Source organism: Ambystoma mexicanum, chromosome 10, assembly GCF_040938575.1.
Source record: "Ambystoma mexicanum isolate Mex_15411 chromosome 10, UKY_AmexF1_1, whole genome shotgun sequence".
Taxonomy (NCBI): Eukaryota; Metazoa; Chordata; class Amphibia; order Caudata; family Ambystomatidae; genus Ambystoma; species Ambystoma mexicanum.
In genome coordinates this window covers 607,148,815-607,167,351 of record NC_090932.1, presented here as the reverse complement: position 1 = coordinate 607,167,351, position 18,537 = coordinate 607,148,815, and the positions used below count along the sequence as shown (strand labels likewise).

The following is an 18,537-nucleotide window of genomic DNA, read 5'->3' as shown; positions in this document are numbered from 1 at the left end:
ACACCTGCCACATGATATCAATATATGTACGTATGATGGAAGTAGCTGGGCAAATGATAGCAAAGCTTCATGGTATATGGTGGCACCCAGGCAAATGGTGCCAATACCTAGCATATGAAATGAATATCAGAGCACATTGTAGACAGAGAACTAGCACTGATCATGGCACTTAATTTTACTTTATGGCACACGCAAACCACATATACATTGTCAAATATAGAAATTATACACATTAAACTCAAAACGCATTGGGGCAAATTCTCAAAAAATGGCCCATATAAAATAAGAACATAGGATGCCCTTCTTTTTATTATTGTGAGTTTCAGAAATGTGAAAGTCATCTTATTCTCAATGGTGACCTGTGCATTTCAGGAGGATGGGAAGCAGCTCAAAAGATGCGCTTGCGTGCTCTCTTACACACATTGGTGTTTGGCGCTATTACAGGTTCGCAGCAACCACATGGGTGCTGGAAGGGCATTCGACAGCAACAGGCGCTTAAACATTTGAATTGTAGGCTTGGAGGTCTGGCATTCCCTCCTTGCCACGTCCTTCAAAGAGTCGAAACAATTAACCACCTTTAAAACTGCCATTATTTCTTAAATATTGTGAGAGTAATGAAGTACAGAGTGTGATTGATAATGGAGGACGAATGTACATATCCCAAGTCAGGTTTATAAATGCCCATCCTTAAAAGTAAGTCTTTCACATTTACACGCCACGTATCATAACATTTGATGATTTTGGGATAATTGTGTCGAGTTATATACAGCTTGGCATTGTCTGCAGGTAAACTTCTTACTTAAAGGTACTCGGACTGAGGTGAATGGTATCCGCCAAGCCATGGCTTTCCATACGAGAAGCTGTGTTCACTGTATCTCCAAACAAGCAGTAACGAGGCATCTTCTCTCCAACTACTCCGGCTAACACTGGGCCCGTGTGTACCCCGACCCGGACCTTTGCTCAGAAAAAGAAAAAAGATGCGTTGTGACTATGGATACGAAACACTCACATGTCTCCAATAAATTGTTAATCAATCACATCGATCGCATTTTTACAAACACGGGATTGTGATATTCCCTTGATTGGTGCAGGCTCAGAAAACCACAAGAATGTACTTTTTTTCAAAAAGCTAATTGTTGAAAAGTTATACCTTACAACTTTGTTTAACTGTAGATCGTGTTTTTTGTATTATCCATTCATACACTTCAAAATGTGCTCCATTCTGATATGGACAGTGATATACTTGTTTGCGTTGAGACTGCAATGCCAATTATCTTGAAAATCATGGGTCATTATAATCAAACTTAATGCAAACTGAGACACTTTGTAGCACTGCCTCGCAGAATATCATACACAGGCACATGTTTCCTTTGGCCCTCCTCTTACCAGTCATTTATGGTGCTGGGTCTCACTATAGACAAGCATTTGCTAGACATTTGAATGCACAACACGTACTTATCCTCTTTTTTTGGGCAATGCTGCAGGGCTGCCCAAAGCGAGGCAGGGTAACTGCTGGTACCATCCGGCAAGCAGGGGAGAGGGGCAGCTGCCTTCCCCCCAAGCCTGCTCCACTCTCCCCCACAACACAGAGACATGCTGTCTCTCCTCACTACAAAGCGCAGGAAGGATGAGATGTGAACAACACCTCACCCTTCCACAAAGCAACAGGGTGCCAGTCTCCCAGAGGAAACCAACAGCAGGCAGGAAGGAGTAGAAAGACCTGCCCCTCCCCCCCCCTCGGGGTTCCAAACAGTCAGCTCAGTGGCCTGGGGGCTGGGCCAGCCCCCAAAGCTACACATCAAAGACCGATGGCTACCCCTGGATCTTATATAAGAGCTAAATAGAAAAATACAAACTGTTTGAGGACCCTGAATGGGGACCCAAACAGTCAGGAGGTTCGCTGTTCACTCAGCGTCCTCCACTCTCTTTCTTCTTTTCCACAAAGCCCTCCCACCCTAGAAAAGAAGGGAGAAGAACAAGGAAGAGAAATACAGGACACTGGACAGTGACCACAACAAGTCGTGGGACAAGAAGGCGGCACGGGCCAGAGGGGGTAACCTCAGGACCCGGTGCCCAAAAGTATGATATTAGGATATGCGATTATTGTTATTGTTTCCATAACCATATCTGTAATAATAAAATCCTAAGGCCTTTTATTGCCGACACTTGACAAACGTGTGGTCTAACCTTTCTCTGGAGAGGGAAAGGGTCCCGGCAGCCCACAACCACCATTACGAAAAGCACTAAGGTAAGTTGCGTGCATATGGGTCCAGCAGTTACTGCTCGTCATGGCTCTTAGGCAGCACAAAGATAAAGAGGTGGGAAGTGGGGAGAGCGTGGGGGCTTGGGGTGATGGGTGGTAAGGAATACTCCCAAACAAGTGATCCTCATGGATGATCAGAAAATGGCGGTGCTGTTTGGCGGCCATAGCGGGGAAAGAAGTGAGGAGGGAGAGGTAACCAGGGAGGGAGCTGGAGCCTGTGCTACAATAAAGGGGACATTGTTGGGGAGTGGGAAGGCTGTGTGGGGGTGTAGAGTCCACCATTGACAAGGAAATGCAGCATAGACATACCAAGGTGGATTCCTGTTTCACATTGAGAAACACAAGGGCACCTTTCTCGTGAGAGGATCTGCTGTGAGGATGTGCAGGAGAAGCAAGGGATGCACAGGTGTGATGAAGTGTGTATGGTGGAGGGACTGGGGTTGAAGGCAGGATTTACGGCTGTAGCAAATAAGAAATTGGGGGATGGGGAAAACCTGGAAAATGTTAGGAAACCAAACTTGGAAGAATTCGATCAGTTGACTGTATCAGCTCTATCAGCCACATGCTGGTGCTCACTCAGTCCGTTTTTTTACTATGTTAATTAGCAACATCCAGCAGTATGAACTGCGGATCAGCAGTATGTACTTACTGATCCGCAGTTTAAATATTACGAACACTTTACGATATTATACATACGAACACTTTAAATATTAACCACTGTTTTGACGATCAATAGACATATAACCACTGAGACATATAACCTTCAAGATGGTTTTAATAGACCCACCCCCACTGACATAAATCTTGATTGTGTGGGTACAGTTGTGGTAAAAGGGCATGCCAAAGCGGACGATTGTCTTCCGGCTCCTCTGATCTTCTCACTGAAAGGCCACCCTGCTAGTGTGGGCAAGGCCAGGAAGTGTTGGCTTCTGAAATCCATGAGCATACAATGCACAGGTGGCTCTGCAGCATAGGTTGGCCTTCTGAGATATCGGCACAGCTTGAGGCCAATGAGTAATTGAGCCTCTGTCGTTGGGATGTTTTTGTCCGGTTTTCGCATATTCACATTGGATTCAGGGTTAAAAAAGAAAGGTACCATAGGCATTTCTATATTTCTAAATGCAGTGCTTGGAAGCATCCACACAGAAAACATAATAAATACCTGTTTGCTCCTCCAAATGAGAAATACATTCATTGTGAGATTCACAGGGAACATTGTTGTGTCACTGCTTGCCGGGTGATTTAATGGAGCTCCCCAACAGACCTACGTTTAATACCCTCCCACTGACTCTGAACCTTAGAACATTACGAACATAGGCACTGCCGGTGCTGGAAGAGGTTTTACAGGTGGTCACATCAAGGGCTGTAAATGTTTTCAAGAGGATGACCAGCAATAAACATCAGATTGGTCAGACTGAAGCCATTCGAAGTTCCTCCCTTTTAGGAGCTCCTGGTTCTGGAGCAGGTTATGAACGTGTTGGGGTGGTCAGGGAGGGTCCCAATGATTAGGAGGGGTTCATGTTGCGTGCTGTATTGAAGACGGGGGTGGCAGCAAACTGGGTGCAATATTGTAAATACATACGTATCGAGCTTAGTTAATTATGGATGGGATATGTTACTTTTTAGTGTTACTGTTTGTCTAGAATTGATACGTATAAGAGTTGCACACATGTAGAAAGATACAATGTTAAAACCAAACATGTAACATGAACACGATCTACATGGGGTGCTCAAAAGTACATGGAAACTGTGAGATGAACGGGTTTCAATGCGCATGCAAAGTGGGGCCTGTCCTGAAATCCTGTGGTAAAAAAGGAACAACATTTATAAGGCATACACATGGACAAACATATAAAAGGAGTTTATATAAATCTGCATATAGTGGGGTTCTGTGACTTTATTTTGTGCAGTTAGTAGCTGCACAATGAATTTTTAGGTAGCACGGACAATCTAGTTTTTCCAGGCTTGGGGGTTGACTGGGGAAGAATGAGTCATTCATTAAAAGGTCAGCCTTCAAACTGGACGAAGGTTTATGGTTTAACTGATCCGCAAGAGAACAGATGAAATCTTGCTTATTGCATTTAAGTCGCGTAGAGGGAATTGACCTTTTGCTTAGGCTGGCAATAAAAATGGGGCCCAAGGCCAGGGTGTCCAGTGGTCAATTGTTTGCGCAGGGTGAAACTAGAGGCTGTATGTGTTAAAGCAGTGGTTGCATGAATTAGAATGTCTTAAGAGGAGCCAGGAATCTGGGGTGGATGAGATCGCAATAGGTAGTTCATGCAGAACCTGTGTGTTCAGGCCTTCGTCTTATTGCTAAAATATTCAAGCGGACCATGTGGAATCACACTTAAAGTTAAAGGCTCTAGGCCAGTTGTTAATGAGTAATGAATGTTGTTATATGTGAATGTTTCATTGTACCATTATGTCAGAACCAACCATGGACCAATCCCCAGCAAAGGCAGACTTTGAATATGATCTGAAGATGGTCGTAAAGATTGTCGATGTCCAATGAGAAAAAATGAATTTGGAAAAAATTGAAGTTCTTTGTAAATGTTTGTCCAATCATGTTTGAGGGGCAGGTGGTTGTAAAATATCTGGCAGTGTTGTAACTGTTGCTAAAATGCATTAAAATGTATCAGTTGATGTATTTCATTTAGACTTGATTTGGTTTGGTTCCACAGGACTATCCAACTGCTCCCTGGATTTTTGTACAATAAACCTTGCTTTGAGTACAAAACTTGCAGTTGTTCCTATGGTGGTGGGCCCTGGTTTGGGCTGAGGTCATTAGGGGTCTTCACCTACAAAATTGGTGACCACAAAGGGACACCAGCCTTTCTGAGACATTGGGGGTCTTCTGTCCGTACCACTCGGTGAGGACACCTCACTGTGGGGACCAGTCGTCCATGCATGGGGAAAAAGAGAGGTTGACATACAGCATTTGGTTAAAGCTCCGTCTTCTCACCGGAGGCGTGGTGCTGTGGTCCAGCTGTGCAGGGCGACTTAATGGATCACTACATCAGAACACTTTGAGTCACGTGAGTGTACTTTTGGAGGTAAAGCAAAGAGGGAAGGAGGGTTGTTTCTTTTTTATTTAAGGGGTTTGTAAGGGTGGAACTGGAATATGCGGGTTTGAAATTAGTCGAGGTTGTGGGGATTAGAAAAGTGGGTGTTTTTGACAGAGTGATTGAACTGTTCTGTGTTTTAAGTCCCTTGTATATATTTAATTACCTAGTTTATTAGTTTAGAGGTGTGAGGAGGTATCCTATCCTGGAGGTCCACTGTGGGTGTTGTCTTGATACCCTTGAGTTTGCTTGTCTGGTTGGCTGGAGCCCTCGCCTAAAGGAGTGAGGCATCTTACGGTAAGTCCAACCGTAGATACCTTCCTAGGGTATACCCTTGGCAGTTTTTATGGTGTATCATCTGTGCGGGCAGAACCCTCACCTGTGTCTTCTTGTTTAGTCAAAGTAGTGAAGGGGAAACTTCCTGTAGTCAGAAAAAGACGGTTTTGTAGAAGAGAAAGGCTGCACTAGTAAAAAAAAGAGAAGCGAGAGCAGCGATGCTGTAGTGGAAAGCGCTGCGCCCCTCCTACGCTCGAGTGGTGTGGATATCGTCTGTGTATGAGTGAGAAGTGGAACTGAAGTAAATAGTGAAGTAAGGTATTTATGGTATAGACTAGAACAGTGAGTGAGTGTGAAGCACAACTACGGAATTGGGTGAGGGTAAAAAGGGAGTTCTTTTGGTGAATAATTTTTGTGCCACGGCTTCGGATCAGTATCAGGTTTTTGTGAAACTATTTTTTGATAAACTTGAGTTTGAGTATAAAGACTCTGTTGAATCATTTGTGCCATGTGTTGCCCGGCTATAAGTAGTACCATAGAGAATGGTTACAGGAAAGTAAGGGTAAAATGATCAATTCTTGGTCTGTGGAGGGAACCCATGATACAGCGATACTGGAGAATTTACATACCTTCTTAACTAGGAAACATAAGGGCTCGAGAAGCAGCTAAATGTCCTAGAACTCTGACAGATGTATGAAAAAGGCGGAACGGGCAATGTGTTAAAATCGGCGATGAGGGGCTGAAAAAAGAGGATGCGGGAATACTTTCTGCACCGCCCCCATATGGGTGCTATCATTTATCACCAGCAGAGCGGTATACAGACCCTCAGTTCGTACCTCAATTTTCCCCACCAGCCTCTCCAGTAGCTACGAGACAGACACAGGTAGCGCCTCCAACAGCGGCAGTTCCTAGAAACTGGGATCTCGAAGGAAGTAGGAAGGTAACTCCTTCAATGGTTAGGGCTGCAGAGAGGTTACGAACATAGAGCGGGAAGGGAGCATCTCCCCGACTTCTAGATTAGTAAATAGAGTAAGGGTGGAAGAGCGAGAGGGAGTGAGACTGGCAGTTAGACGTGTGGCAAGATCAAGGGAGAAGGAGGAGGCCAGGCCAGGCCTTTTTAACTGCTCGGAGGAGGATAGGCTGTGGGAAGTGGTAGAGACACAATAGCAGGAAAAAATGAAGGAAGCGCTGAGGCTAGCAGAGGAAGAGCTAGTGTTGCTATGACGACAAAGAGATGAAGAGCAGGAAAAGGAGGTAAAACGGATAAAGGGTGTAGAAGAAGGAAGGTTGAGGCATGGGCAGGTACTAGTGAGGCTCGATAAACCAGTTATCAGAAAGGTTGAGGTGGACATAGAGGAGGAGGACATGGCCACAGGTACAGGGGCCAAGAAGGGAGGGTAGGAGATGGCACCCTATGGTAGTGTTGAATATGCTTCCATGCCTGTAGAAGGGTCAGGAGATGGGGTAGCTGAGATAGATGATGGGAAGGAAGAGGATTGGGATGTCAAGCAGGGACAACAGGGTGTAGGTACCAGACCTCCCGCTCCAGTAGCACCAGTAGGTAACACACCATGAAATCATAGGATGTGCCAGGGTACTCGCATGGCTGTAGTAAGTAGCAGGGGAGAGATGGGGAAAGCCCCAGATAAAGCTCCAGTTAAATCAGGTGTAACTCAGTTTGTGTTACTGCGGAACGGTCAAGAAAGGATGTATTTTGCCCCGTGGTCACCCATGGACCGGAATAACCTGTTGACATTCACTTTGCTAATTGCAGGAGCGGGAAGTGGATTTATTTATTGGAGAATCATACCACTGGTGTCACGTTGGCAATAGGAGATATGAAAAGACTATTCGCCGCTCTGATAAGGGAGCGGTCAGATGAGCTTTGGAGAAAAGTGGGGTATGTGGGAGTTCATAAAGACACGAAAACCCATGATGGAGCAGCGTTTATCAATTATCGAGCACAGGTTGGTGGCCCTGCGAGTCATGTATCTGGATATGCTGAACATACATTTGATATTAACGAAGACAATGAAGTTGGGGGACGATCCTGCCACACACATCCATTTGATTTAGGAGATGTGGAGAGCAGAGACAGAGAGAAGGATGGGATCAGAGTGTAGCAATCTTCTATCAGATGCTTAAGAAAGGACTCCTTAAGGAAGTTCAGCATGATTAGGTACAGTGGTGGGAATGGAGGCCAAGAGTTGGCCAGAGATTGAAGAACATATTGTGCATTTTTGTAAGAGAAGACAAGAAAAGGAGAAAGAGAGTCTAGAGGAGGCACAAAAAGTAGACGCTAAGCTTGTTCAAAAGAAATTGGTGAAGATTTGTTTAGAAGGGGCAGTAATTATGAATTCTATTGAGGGACAACAGTCAATCAGGACAACAATGACACAGTGAATTGGGTATGACACAGGGTTGATGGATGTGTATGTTCCTGGTCCAAAGCCAATGAGAGGGTTTCTGAGGGTTAAAGGAGGTTCGGAGCAATGGGTCCCCAGTTCAATGGGCCAGTGGGAAACAGTTATGTCGGATTATATGGGATTCATTGTTGGTCATGTGGAAGGGTGGGACACATGTCACAAGATTGTCGTGAGAGGCCGCAGTACTTTAACATGGGAGCTTGACAGATGCAAGCCCAGAATCAGTCATATGCCCCGGGCTCTGTGTAATTGCAGCATGCACGGGTTGAACAGAATCCAGTGACTGGAGCGCACAGACTTTCTCGATACCACTGACCATGCCAGCACAAGCATTGGTGTAGACATGGGACAAGAATCCTTTATTCCAAGGAACAGTTACGCACTACACTGGAGCAAGTGTTTTCGGGGACAATCCTTTTTCTCTCCTGGTGCTAATATGTACCAGGAGTAAGACAGCCCACAGGGGTCTTGGATATGTCCAGTCCTTTCTGTTACCACTGATCCAGAAGAGGAACACCTGATAGATGTACAGGTAGGTAACCAAACGTTCTCATTCATGCTCGACACATGTGCTACAAAATCTTACATTAAGGAAGGTGAGTTCCACCTGTAAGACAAAATGATTAACACACAGGAATTCTCTGGGGCTATCATGTCAGTTCCTTATACTGAATATTTTCGTCTCAAGGTAGGTACTCAAAATGTATCAGCCCCTTTGATGTATTTTGCAGATACCCCAACAATTCTCTTGGGAAAAGATATCCTCAGTCTACTCCATATGTTGATCGCCTTCACAGAGGAAGGTATTGTGTGCTTGGCAGGGAAGGGAAGTAAGGGAAGCAGCACATTTTTAGGCCTATTGTAATGACAGTGCGATTAGGGGCGTTCCCATACATACAGCATTGTTTCTTTAAGGGGTGATGATTTTGTTGAGTTGGATCCTGGTGATCAGAAATCAGATTTAGCGGGTATCGTTTGAATTTTTATTTCGGCCCGATGTGCCGCAGGAATTAACACCATGTACCAATATTCTGATTCTCTTACAGGCTGTAGAGATCAAGAAGAGCACAGTGGTTCTCTCAGGCACAGATGAGGAAGGGGGAGAGTGGTGCACAGTTCTCTGCATCAATCCTACCTTGGCGCTGAGGGATGTTTCCAACAAACAATTGTTCGAAAACACAGAGGAGATGGTCTTTGAAATAAGGGTGCTTTGACAGATAGCGATAGAGCAAAGGGAAGTACTAAAGTGCCAGACCATTTGTGGACTAGCAATCCTCATTATGTGGGACTGCTAAAGAGTGTTGGAACAGTAAGGAATATTTTAAACCTGCTGCGATATTACCATGCTTAAAGTACTACCCCATGGCTAGAGAGGTGGACAAAGGGATTTGCGAGACCATTATGATGCTGTTAAAGATAGGCATAATACAACCTTCTGTGTCCCCACGCAATACAACTATCTACTCTGTTAAGAAAGCAAAGGGGTCCAGGATTTGCACCCCCTCAAAAATATTGTTGAGTCAGAGTTTCAGGTGGTACCGAATCCCGCCACCATTCTCTGTAACATCTCTACTGGGTCGACCCACTTCATGGTAATCTATTTGAAAAATGCATTTTCTCTGATTGTCAGTACCTCACAGTGTTTACATTTCGTGGCCGGAGATTCAACCACACAAGGTTGCTCCTGGGGTAATGCGAATATCCTAGTCTTTTCAACAGGGTGGTTCAGATGGATTTGGGGAATTTACATGTGCCCAGTACCGTAATTCAGTACATGGACAATCTGTTAGTGTGTAGCAGTGTCGAGGAGATTCAATAATGCTCCTCACTCTGCTTGCGAAGAAGGGGTACAACATGGACAAAGAAAAATTGCAGTACTGCCAGACAGAGGTAGTATATTTGGGGCAAGTAATAACGCCTGCAGGAAGAACGGTGATGCCGGAGAGAGAGTACAGCAGTTATACTCCTCAGCCAGTCACGGTAAAACAGATGGAGCAGTTGTTTGGGCTCTGTAACTATTGCAGATCATGGATTTTTGATTTCTCTAGTTGCATGAGGTCCTTAATGCAGGGTTTATAGAAATGCATAAGGTGAAAGGTATGATCGAGTAGTCTGAGGAAATGGGGATTTACTTTCAGGAACTCCATGCTGCGATCAGTAATACTCTGGTCTTGGTGACCCCGAATTACAAGAAGACATTTTATCTTTTTTTCACATTCAAATGCGCAAATGATGACAGTGGTCCTGACCCAGCAAACATTGCTAGGCCACAAACCTTCAGCGTATTACAGCGGACACCTAGACCCAGTGATGCAGGGACAGATCCTTTGTGAGAAAGCTTTAGCACCACCAGATTTTGCGATAAAAGGTCTTTGACCATTATTATGGATTGCCCAGTGACATTGTACGTGGAGCATGCAGTCTTGTCGATTCTAGAACAGTCCACATTAACGACTCAGAGAGTTTCAGGATATGAGGTCATTTTGTCAAATGCATCAATTCATCCTGTGTGATGTGACCTAGTCATTACCGCAGCATATGAAGCCGAGCCAGTGCAGCCTGAGGACATTGTTCATTATTGTGCCACATACGAGGGAGAAGAAGAATGGGAAGTGAATGTGAAAGAGGATGCCCTGGAGGAGGGTGAGGTGATTTTTCAACCAAGAGACGGGTGAGAGGCATACTGGTGCAGCTGTTGCAGATCTTGTGGACGCGGGAATACCAGGTCAGACTGAAGAGATCGTTGCCTTCTCATTACCCTGTACAAGTGGCAGAAGTAGTGGCACTCACAGAGGTGCTACAAATGAGTAAGGGGAAGGCAGTCACTGTTTATTCTGACTCTGCATACGTCACCTCCACTGTCCATCGAGATGGTAGAGAAGAGGGTTAAGGAGGTCTGACGGTACCCCTGTCCAGCATGCTGTGCAGCTATCCTGACTAATTGAAGCAGACTTAGGTTTAATTAAATGCACGGCCAATACTAACCACACTAATTCAATAGCCTTCAGGAATGTGGCCACAGCTAAGGCGGCTTAGGAAGCAGTGTATTTAATTTTTTTCAGTCTCACAGAAAATGGAAACCGTGTCCCATCAGGTACAGTTACCAGCCTCTTACACTGCAGTCCTGATGCTCCATATAATAGAAATGCAAGGAAAAGCCCCTAGTAAAGAATAGAAGCTCTGGTAAAAGAGAGCTCCAGGAAGACTGGTTTATCCCTGACTTACAAGAACAGGTAAGTCGATTTGTAGGAAATTGTGTAGTGTGCAAGGAGTTCAATCCTGGAAATACCATGAGGTCGGTGAGGGGGGGTCTTGCCCAGGACTTCTGGTCTATTCAAGGAGTTCCACATTGATTTTGTGGACATGATCAGGAGGTGCAGTTACTTCAGATATTTAATTGTTGCCGCTTGTCTATTCTCACAGTTGCTTGAAGTTTGTCCCTGCATACATCCTGATGCAAAATCGGCAGCAAGATTCTTTGTGAGGGAAGTATTTCCAAGATGGAAATTTGTGAGGTCCACAAATCCAATGATGGAACCCACTATTTTAATGCCTTGTTCACAGAGATTACTTTGTTGTTGGGAATAAAGTATAGGTTGTGCTCGGGGTACCACCCACAGGCCAACAGGGTCATGGAGATGCTCAATGGGGTCCTTAAAACATGATTAGCCAAACTGTGTGCAGAATGAAATAAATATTGGTATGTGTGCCTACCATTGGCACTATTAATTGCGCAATCAGCCAGGGAGGGACCACCATTTGAGCCCTCATGAAATTGTCATGATGCCTACCCCCGGGGACCCAGACCAAGTCCAGCAACCCCAGAAGCAGGCATCAAGTTACCCCAAGCAAGCCCAACAACCCCTGCTAGGGGCTATTTGGGTGCAGTCCTGGCGCCTATGGCGCCAGGCTCATATGGAGAGTCAGTCCTGGCGCCATAGGCACCAGGCTCATAGATTAAAACTTACCTGATGCAGACCATGCTGCAAACTTACCTGATGCAGACCATGCTGCAAGAGTTCCAAGCCAAACGAGACTTGGAAAGGACTATTTTACCTAGGGACTATTTTTTACTCGGGTGGGGCTGGGGAGTAAAACTTACCTGGGACTACTTTGGAGGCTATTTAAACCACACCCGAAGAGCAGCACACGCTTCACGTTATTCTGCATCCAGCAGCGTAACGTTCACCGTGCCTGCAAGCCTGCATCCAGTCTTCTGCCACGCCCGCCTCGAGTTTGGAGCTCCTAGAAAAAGGGAGAAAGAAGGAGAAAAGGTTAGAACAAGAGCAATACCTGATCCTTACCTGAATTCCCGATCCATCGCGCCTTCGAGCTGGAAGAAAGAAGTTATTTTATGTGCGTCGCCTCGCCTGCTGCAGCGCCGCGCTGAATTCACCGGCCTTCGCAGCATCTTCACATTTCACTGCATCCTCCTGCATGTTACCACCGCACTCCGGCACCTAAGGAGAAGACAAAAACAGCAAGCTGAGCGAAGGGAATACACAGAGGAATACCCCCCATAGACTTACCTGATTTTACCACCGGGGGTACTATTCTTCTTCACGGGTCGGCGCAGCTTCCACTGCATCCTAGCCGAACCCCGGCCCCTAATGGGAAACAAAAGGACAGCAAGTTGAAACAAGGGACTAACAAGGGGAACCCTCCTCACCACAAAAGACTTACCTGATTTTACTGCCGGAGGCATTATTCACCGAGACTTCATACTTTCTCTCAGCGCCTCAATAAGGGAGAAAGCAACAGGTTACATATGGACATTATTTTAGCGAACTGTGTTGGATAATACAAATCCTTACCAGAACATTACCGGTTGCCACGAGGAACTCTTCAGTAGGGTCAAGCTGCAACCTGCAAGGAATCGGACAAGAGTGAAAGTCAGGCATTTGAACTCTTACGAACTACATACTTATGGCGTCTTGCCGGGAATATCGGAGTCAATATTGTCCTGGAACTCACCAATTGCTTCGAGCCAGTGAAGCAACTGGTTATCTACGCGCCCCTGCGCTCAATGCAGGATGGAGAGCTCATCTTTTCAAATCATCAGGTGAGACTATAAGAGGGAACATCCAAGGTGATCAGTGGGGAGAACAGCGGGGTGGGGGGATTTACACTCAACTCCACGGGTGGTTAATTCCCTTTCTCCACTTGCAGAAGAATATTCCTCCGGGCCAAGCAAACGAAGCTAGGTGGGCCAGTCCAGTCCGTCATCTCGGCCCTATGCGTCACATTGGTGGAGACCGCAGCAGTCCAGTCCAGATCGACGCCTCTGTGGGAGCCAGGTGAGCGTAACAGAAATCGTGACTGGGCATAAGATAAACACCCTACATGCATTTCATCAGTTGCACACAAGACCCGTAGCGGCCCTAGGGGAGGAGTTTAGGGAGTACCTTAGGGCTTTAACATAAAGTATTAAGAATATATCTTCACAGGTTGTGTCTTCTCACCAACAGACTATAGGAGAAAATAGCATGACTACTGATGATCAGCACAAGACACAGATTTTGTCTGGGGACTCGATCTACATCCTCACTTTCGTGTGTCGTTGGAATGAGCAGCATTTACATGGGCCACACCAAGTAATCTATATGACTATGACTGCTGTGAAGGGGGAGGGCAACAAGAATTGTATTCACCTGAGTGATACTCGAAGGGATAACAGCAGCCCTCCACTGGCATAGAAGCAGGCATAAAAGTTAAGTACGCGCAAAGGATTCACCGTTTGTTTCAGTGCAAAAGGGGGGTGTGAATAGAGACCTGGAATCAAACATTTGTGTCTAAGGAAAAGATATGATATGATATGATATGATATGATATGGCATTTGTAACATGCCTATACACAAGTGTTTCAAGGCGCGATGAGGCAAAGAAGGGGGAACAGAGGGAGGACAGAGACAACGATCTTACTAGGCCAAGTGACATTGAGATCGCGCAAGTGCCGGGGAGAGGCACAGGGAAAAGTGCCAGGGGAAAGGGGAGGGGGCAGTGCTAAACATGGGATAAAACAATAAAAAGAAGTGCGGCCAGCAGGTGGCAGGTGCAAGGGTAAGTGCAGACAGCAGATGTCCAAAAGTGCAGGTAGGGGGACTGTAGGGTTACAGATACAGACCCAAATGCAAGGGTTGCCGGGAGGCAGTGTGGGTGTGCAACTGGGCGGGCAGGGACCTGGGCCTGAAATCAGAGCGTAGCCAGGTGACCAGTACAGTATCAGACAGGAAATCAGCAGGGTAGAGGATATAGAAGGCAGAAGCAAGGAGGAATGTCTTGAGGTGCTTCCGGAACCAGAGATGGTTCTCCTCAAGTTTCAGAGAGGCAGGGAGGCTGTTCCAGAGGGAGGCAACAACCAAAGAAAGAGATCTACCACCAACTCGTTGCTTGGAGAAGCGACTGACCCTGAAGGAGTTGGAGGTGGAGGAGTGAAGAGTTATTTAGATTTGTACATTTTGTGAAAATGTATATTTTTATGGTTTCTATGGTCTTTATGTCATTTTGTATGAGGATGACAACCACTGTATAATCAGAACATTTAAAATTGTCTATGTTAAGAGGAAAAAGGAATGTTGACAACAATCTCTTTGATAATGCTGATGATGAAGTAGATCCCACAATGAATGCACATGGTTTTGCAGTGGGTAACATATGGTATTGTCATGACCCCAGTCAGTGAGCTTAATCTTCATTCAGGCATTCAGGCTAGGCAGGGAACATTATATCAGTCAGGAGATCAAAGGTGGGTGTTAACCTCGCACATATGGCATTTACACCATTCACAGCATATGCTTCCATATACTCTTGTGATGTTTAACAGTAATTCCATACACTAAACATGGCCGCCGCAAGATCCATTTACAAATTGCAGCACGTTCTATTCATATTGCAGAGGGAGCTACTTAAGCCCTGCCTCCGTGGAACACGCGCTTCACATCTGCTCTGTTGACAGCGGGTAACGCTACTGGCATTTCTCCTCACAGAACCTGTAAAAGGAGAAAATAGAGACATTAGCTTTACAGAAAATTACTGAATACAATAGTTTATAGAATAGACTTACCTGACCGAAGTTATCTCTGAAGTGGTTTTTGCGTCAGAAGTTTCACTCACAGTCGCAGCTTCTTCAGTCAGCAGTTTTTCCTTGTAGCTGCAGTATCTTCAGTCAGAAGTTTCACTCACTTTCACAGCATCTTCAGTCAGCAGTTTTTGCTCGTAGCCGCAGCATCTTCAGTCAGAAGTTCTACTCACAGCCGCAGCATCTTGGGTCAGCAGTTTTCACTTGTAGACACAGCATCTTCAGTCAGAAGTTTATTCCGCAGGCACTGCATCTTCCAAAGGTACTTTTCCTCAGCTCTCCGAAAACCGGCAGACAACATAAAAGGTATTTAATTAACAGACGGACTTAACAGTTTAATAAAAGAAAACGTGTAATAAGCATTTACATACCTCAAGGTTCTAAAAGTTTTCACCTCACAGTTGTTTTGCGCTCTTCCTTGAAGGCTGCAGTTGCTCCGTATTGACGAACTTACGTGTTAAAACGTTTTCTCACCCTGAGTAACTCTGCAGTCATAATTTTTTTCCCAAATCCCGAAAACCTGCAAAAAAAGAGAAAAAAGAGCAAATAATTATAGAAATCTCTCCAATGTAGGAAGCATTCAAGCGCTTTTAAGATCACAGCATTTTACCAGCTCATTTACCCAAAGACTCATTCTTATAAAATTAGACATTTCAAGGCAAGATACTTTAGAGTACATCAGCTACACAAGTTACCATTGTTTCTTCATCTCAACGCGCCCCTATAGAAAAGCAGGATGGAGAGCTCCACAATAAATAAACACAAGTGTGAAGGGAGGGAGTACAGGAATATTTATCTCAGACAGTATTATCTCACTTAATAGATGTAATAGCATTTCTATTGTTGTCATTGTTTGTGTAACCAGAAAGAGAATTCTAAAAGCGCAAAGGTACCAGGTCCACAGGCTGAGAAGGCATTATGCTCCAGAGGAGTCCAGGTAAACGTTACAGGTTTAGCCATGTGAGGACGCTGGGGAGAGAGAGATCTGCACTATATTGCTCTGTCTGCTCTCTCAACCCATATGCTTCTGGCGTTCCTAAGGGTATTTATCGCAAGTGAGGTTGAAGTAGTAGGTGTGCTATCACTAGTGCATCTGGCCCTGTGCATGGTTTGAGGACAGTTTAAAGGGAAGTCAATTATGGAATCAACCATACCAATTGACAGCGATTGTGCAGTTGCCGACCGTACAGAGTACAAAAATATTAGGTGCATTCAAAGAGCCCAATTGACCTTGGAAGGGGCTACTTTTCCAGAAATTGATTAGAGCAAGGGATGAAGAGTTGCAAAGCTGGTGGAATGAGGGGATTTTCAGAAGAAGGGGTGGCATGAATACATTAAGAGTGTGGGATAGTGTGGAGAAATCATTTGCAGTGACTGACATGGCTCAAGAAGCCAGAATAACCTGTCAACATACAGACCCTTACCCATTTTTGCCTGTGTTTTAAGGGCAATGGCACAGTGCCTATTGACACAAATGGAAAATGCAGCCACACGCTTCGCATCACAGATCTGGCTGAATGTACGGCTGCTCTTCTTGATAACTTTTGTCCCTGTGGACAGTAAGTATATAGGCAGTTGCCCCCAGACTGGTCAGTTGTGTCCAGTCTCCCTACCATTCATGTCACCATTCTCATAATCCCAGAGGAACACCTGGTTTTGGCCCATCCAAAGTTACATATGTGCCCTCTTTGTCCTATGTGCCCATTGTGTCCATTTCATTACCTTATATGGACAAATCAAAGACTATGATTGACAGCAAAAATCACTTACAATTGCAGAAAAGGAGAAGATCTAATTACCTTTCAGCAGCATCATCACAGGCTTTAGCGGACATTCTGATTGATACTTGCTGTTTAGCCACATTGAGACCTTCGTCTCCCTCCTGGCACCTTGCGCCCAAGCAGTGGCCAATGCCCAATGGATCCAGGTGACCAGGTATGAACTGTTACTTTTCGTGAACACTTCTGAGTCAGCATTCAGTGCCAATAGGGAAGAGTTGTGGGCGCTCAGGCTTATGACTGGTATATATTCAACCTTCTGACAGCAATGGAGGGTGGAGTATGTCGAAAAATCGGGAGTACCTGTTGCACATTTGTGCATCGCAATGGTCCTGAGAATGGTACCCTGTCGTGAACTATTGCTGCCTTGAATAAACTGAAAGTGATCATGGAGATTGAGGCTGGGATTACCAACAAGTCATGGATCGACTCATTGCTCTCTTGGGTACTTTTTTTTGTATGAGCCTCACTGTAAAGATTCTGTTACCTATTGTTTTCTTTTTTCTCATTTTTTTATTCCTGTCAAATGCTCTTACGATGTTATTCTTCCGAAGCACCAACTGCTGCTGCTATGATGACTGTAACCCTGTACAAGGTTAGAGCCACCAATGATTTATCCCGTACGGGTACTCAAACTAAATGTATCTTATGTCCTTCACCAAATTGATATGTTTGTCTGGAGCAGCAGGTAGATTGTGGAAATGGTGGGGGGACGAGTTGGGGTTGTTCGGCAGTGAAGGATGTCCATATTGGAACAGGTATAAGAGATGACTGTAGGGTAGTTCACCAAGAAGATGATTATGATTTATTAGTTAAAGTATTAACTAAAGTGGGGAATGTTAGAGTGGTCAGGAATTACGAGGGGTTACTGTTGTGCACACTGTATTGATGACGGGGTGGCAGCAAACTGGGAGCATGTTGCAAATACATATGTATCAAGCGCAGTTAATTATTAGAGTTACACGCACGTAGATAGAAACAATGTTGAAACCGCACATGTAACATGAACACGATCTGTGCAGGGTGCTTGAAAGTTTTTTTTCAGGCTTGGTGGGTTGACAGAGGAAGAATGAGTCCTCCAGTTAAAGCTCAGCTAGCTAGCAGGACCAACGTTTATGGTTTAACTTTTCTGCAAGGGAACAGATGTAATCTTGCTCATTGCATTGAAATCGAGTACAGTAGGTTTACCATTTGCTTAAGCTGGCAATAGAAATGGGGCCCAAGGGCAACGTGTCCGGTGGTGTCTACTGCTCAATTGTTTGCACTAGATGAAACTAGAGGCTGTACAGGTTTCAGTAGTGATTGCATAAACTTGAATGTCTTAAGAGGAGCCAGAGTCTGATGAGATCACAATCATTAGTTCAAAGAGAACCTGTCTGTTCAAGCCTTCCTCGTATTGCTAAAATATTCATGCCAACCATGTGCAATCACACTTATGGTTAAAGGCTCTAGGCCAATTGTTACTGAGTAATGATTTATGTTATATGTGAATTGTTTTTTGTACCATGATGTTTTTGTACCATGATGTCACAACCTACCATAGACCAATCCCCAGCAAAGGTGGACTTCGAATATGATCTGAAGATGGTTGTAAAGATTGTCGATGACCAATAAGAAAGAATGAATTCTGAAATGTTTACATGCTTTGTCCAAT

The 18,537-nt window shown here is 44.9% G+C and overlaps 1 protein-coding gene across 2 annotated transcripts in view; it reads right to left on the bottom strand.

Moving 5' to 3' along the window:
- Positions 1-18,537, bottom strand: part of LOC138491587 (guanylate cyclase soluble subunit beta-2-like) — a 707,294-nt gene that overhangs the window by 100,980 nt on the left and 587,777 nt on the right. For both annotated transcript variants that reach the window (XM_069618174.1, XM_069618173.1), the window contains exon 13: positions 800-954. In XM_069618174.1, coding sequence (XP_069474275.1) covers positions 800-954 — 155 coding nt within the window. The remainder of the gene's footprint in view (positions 1-799; positions 955-18,537) is intronic.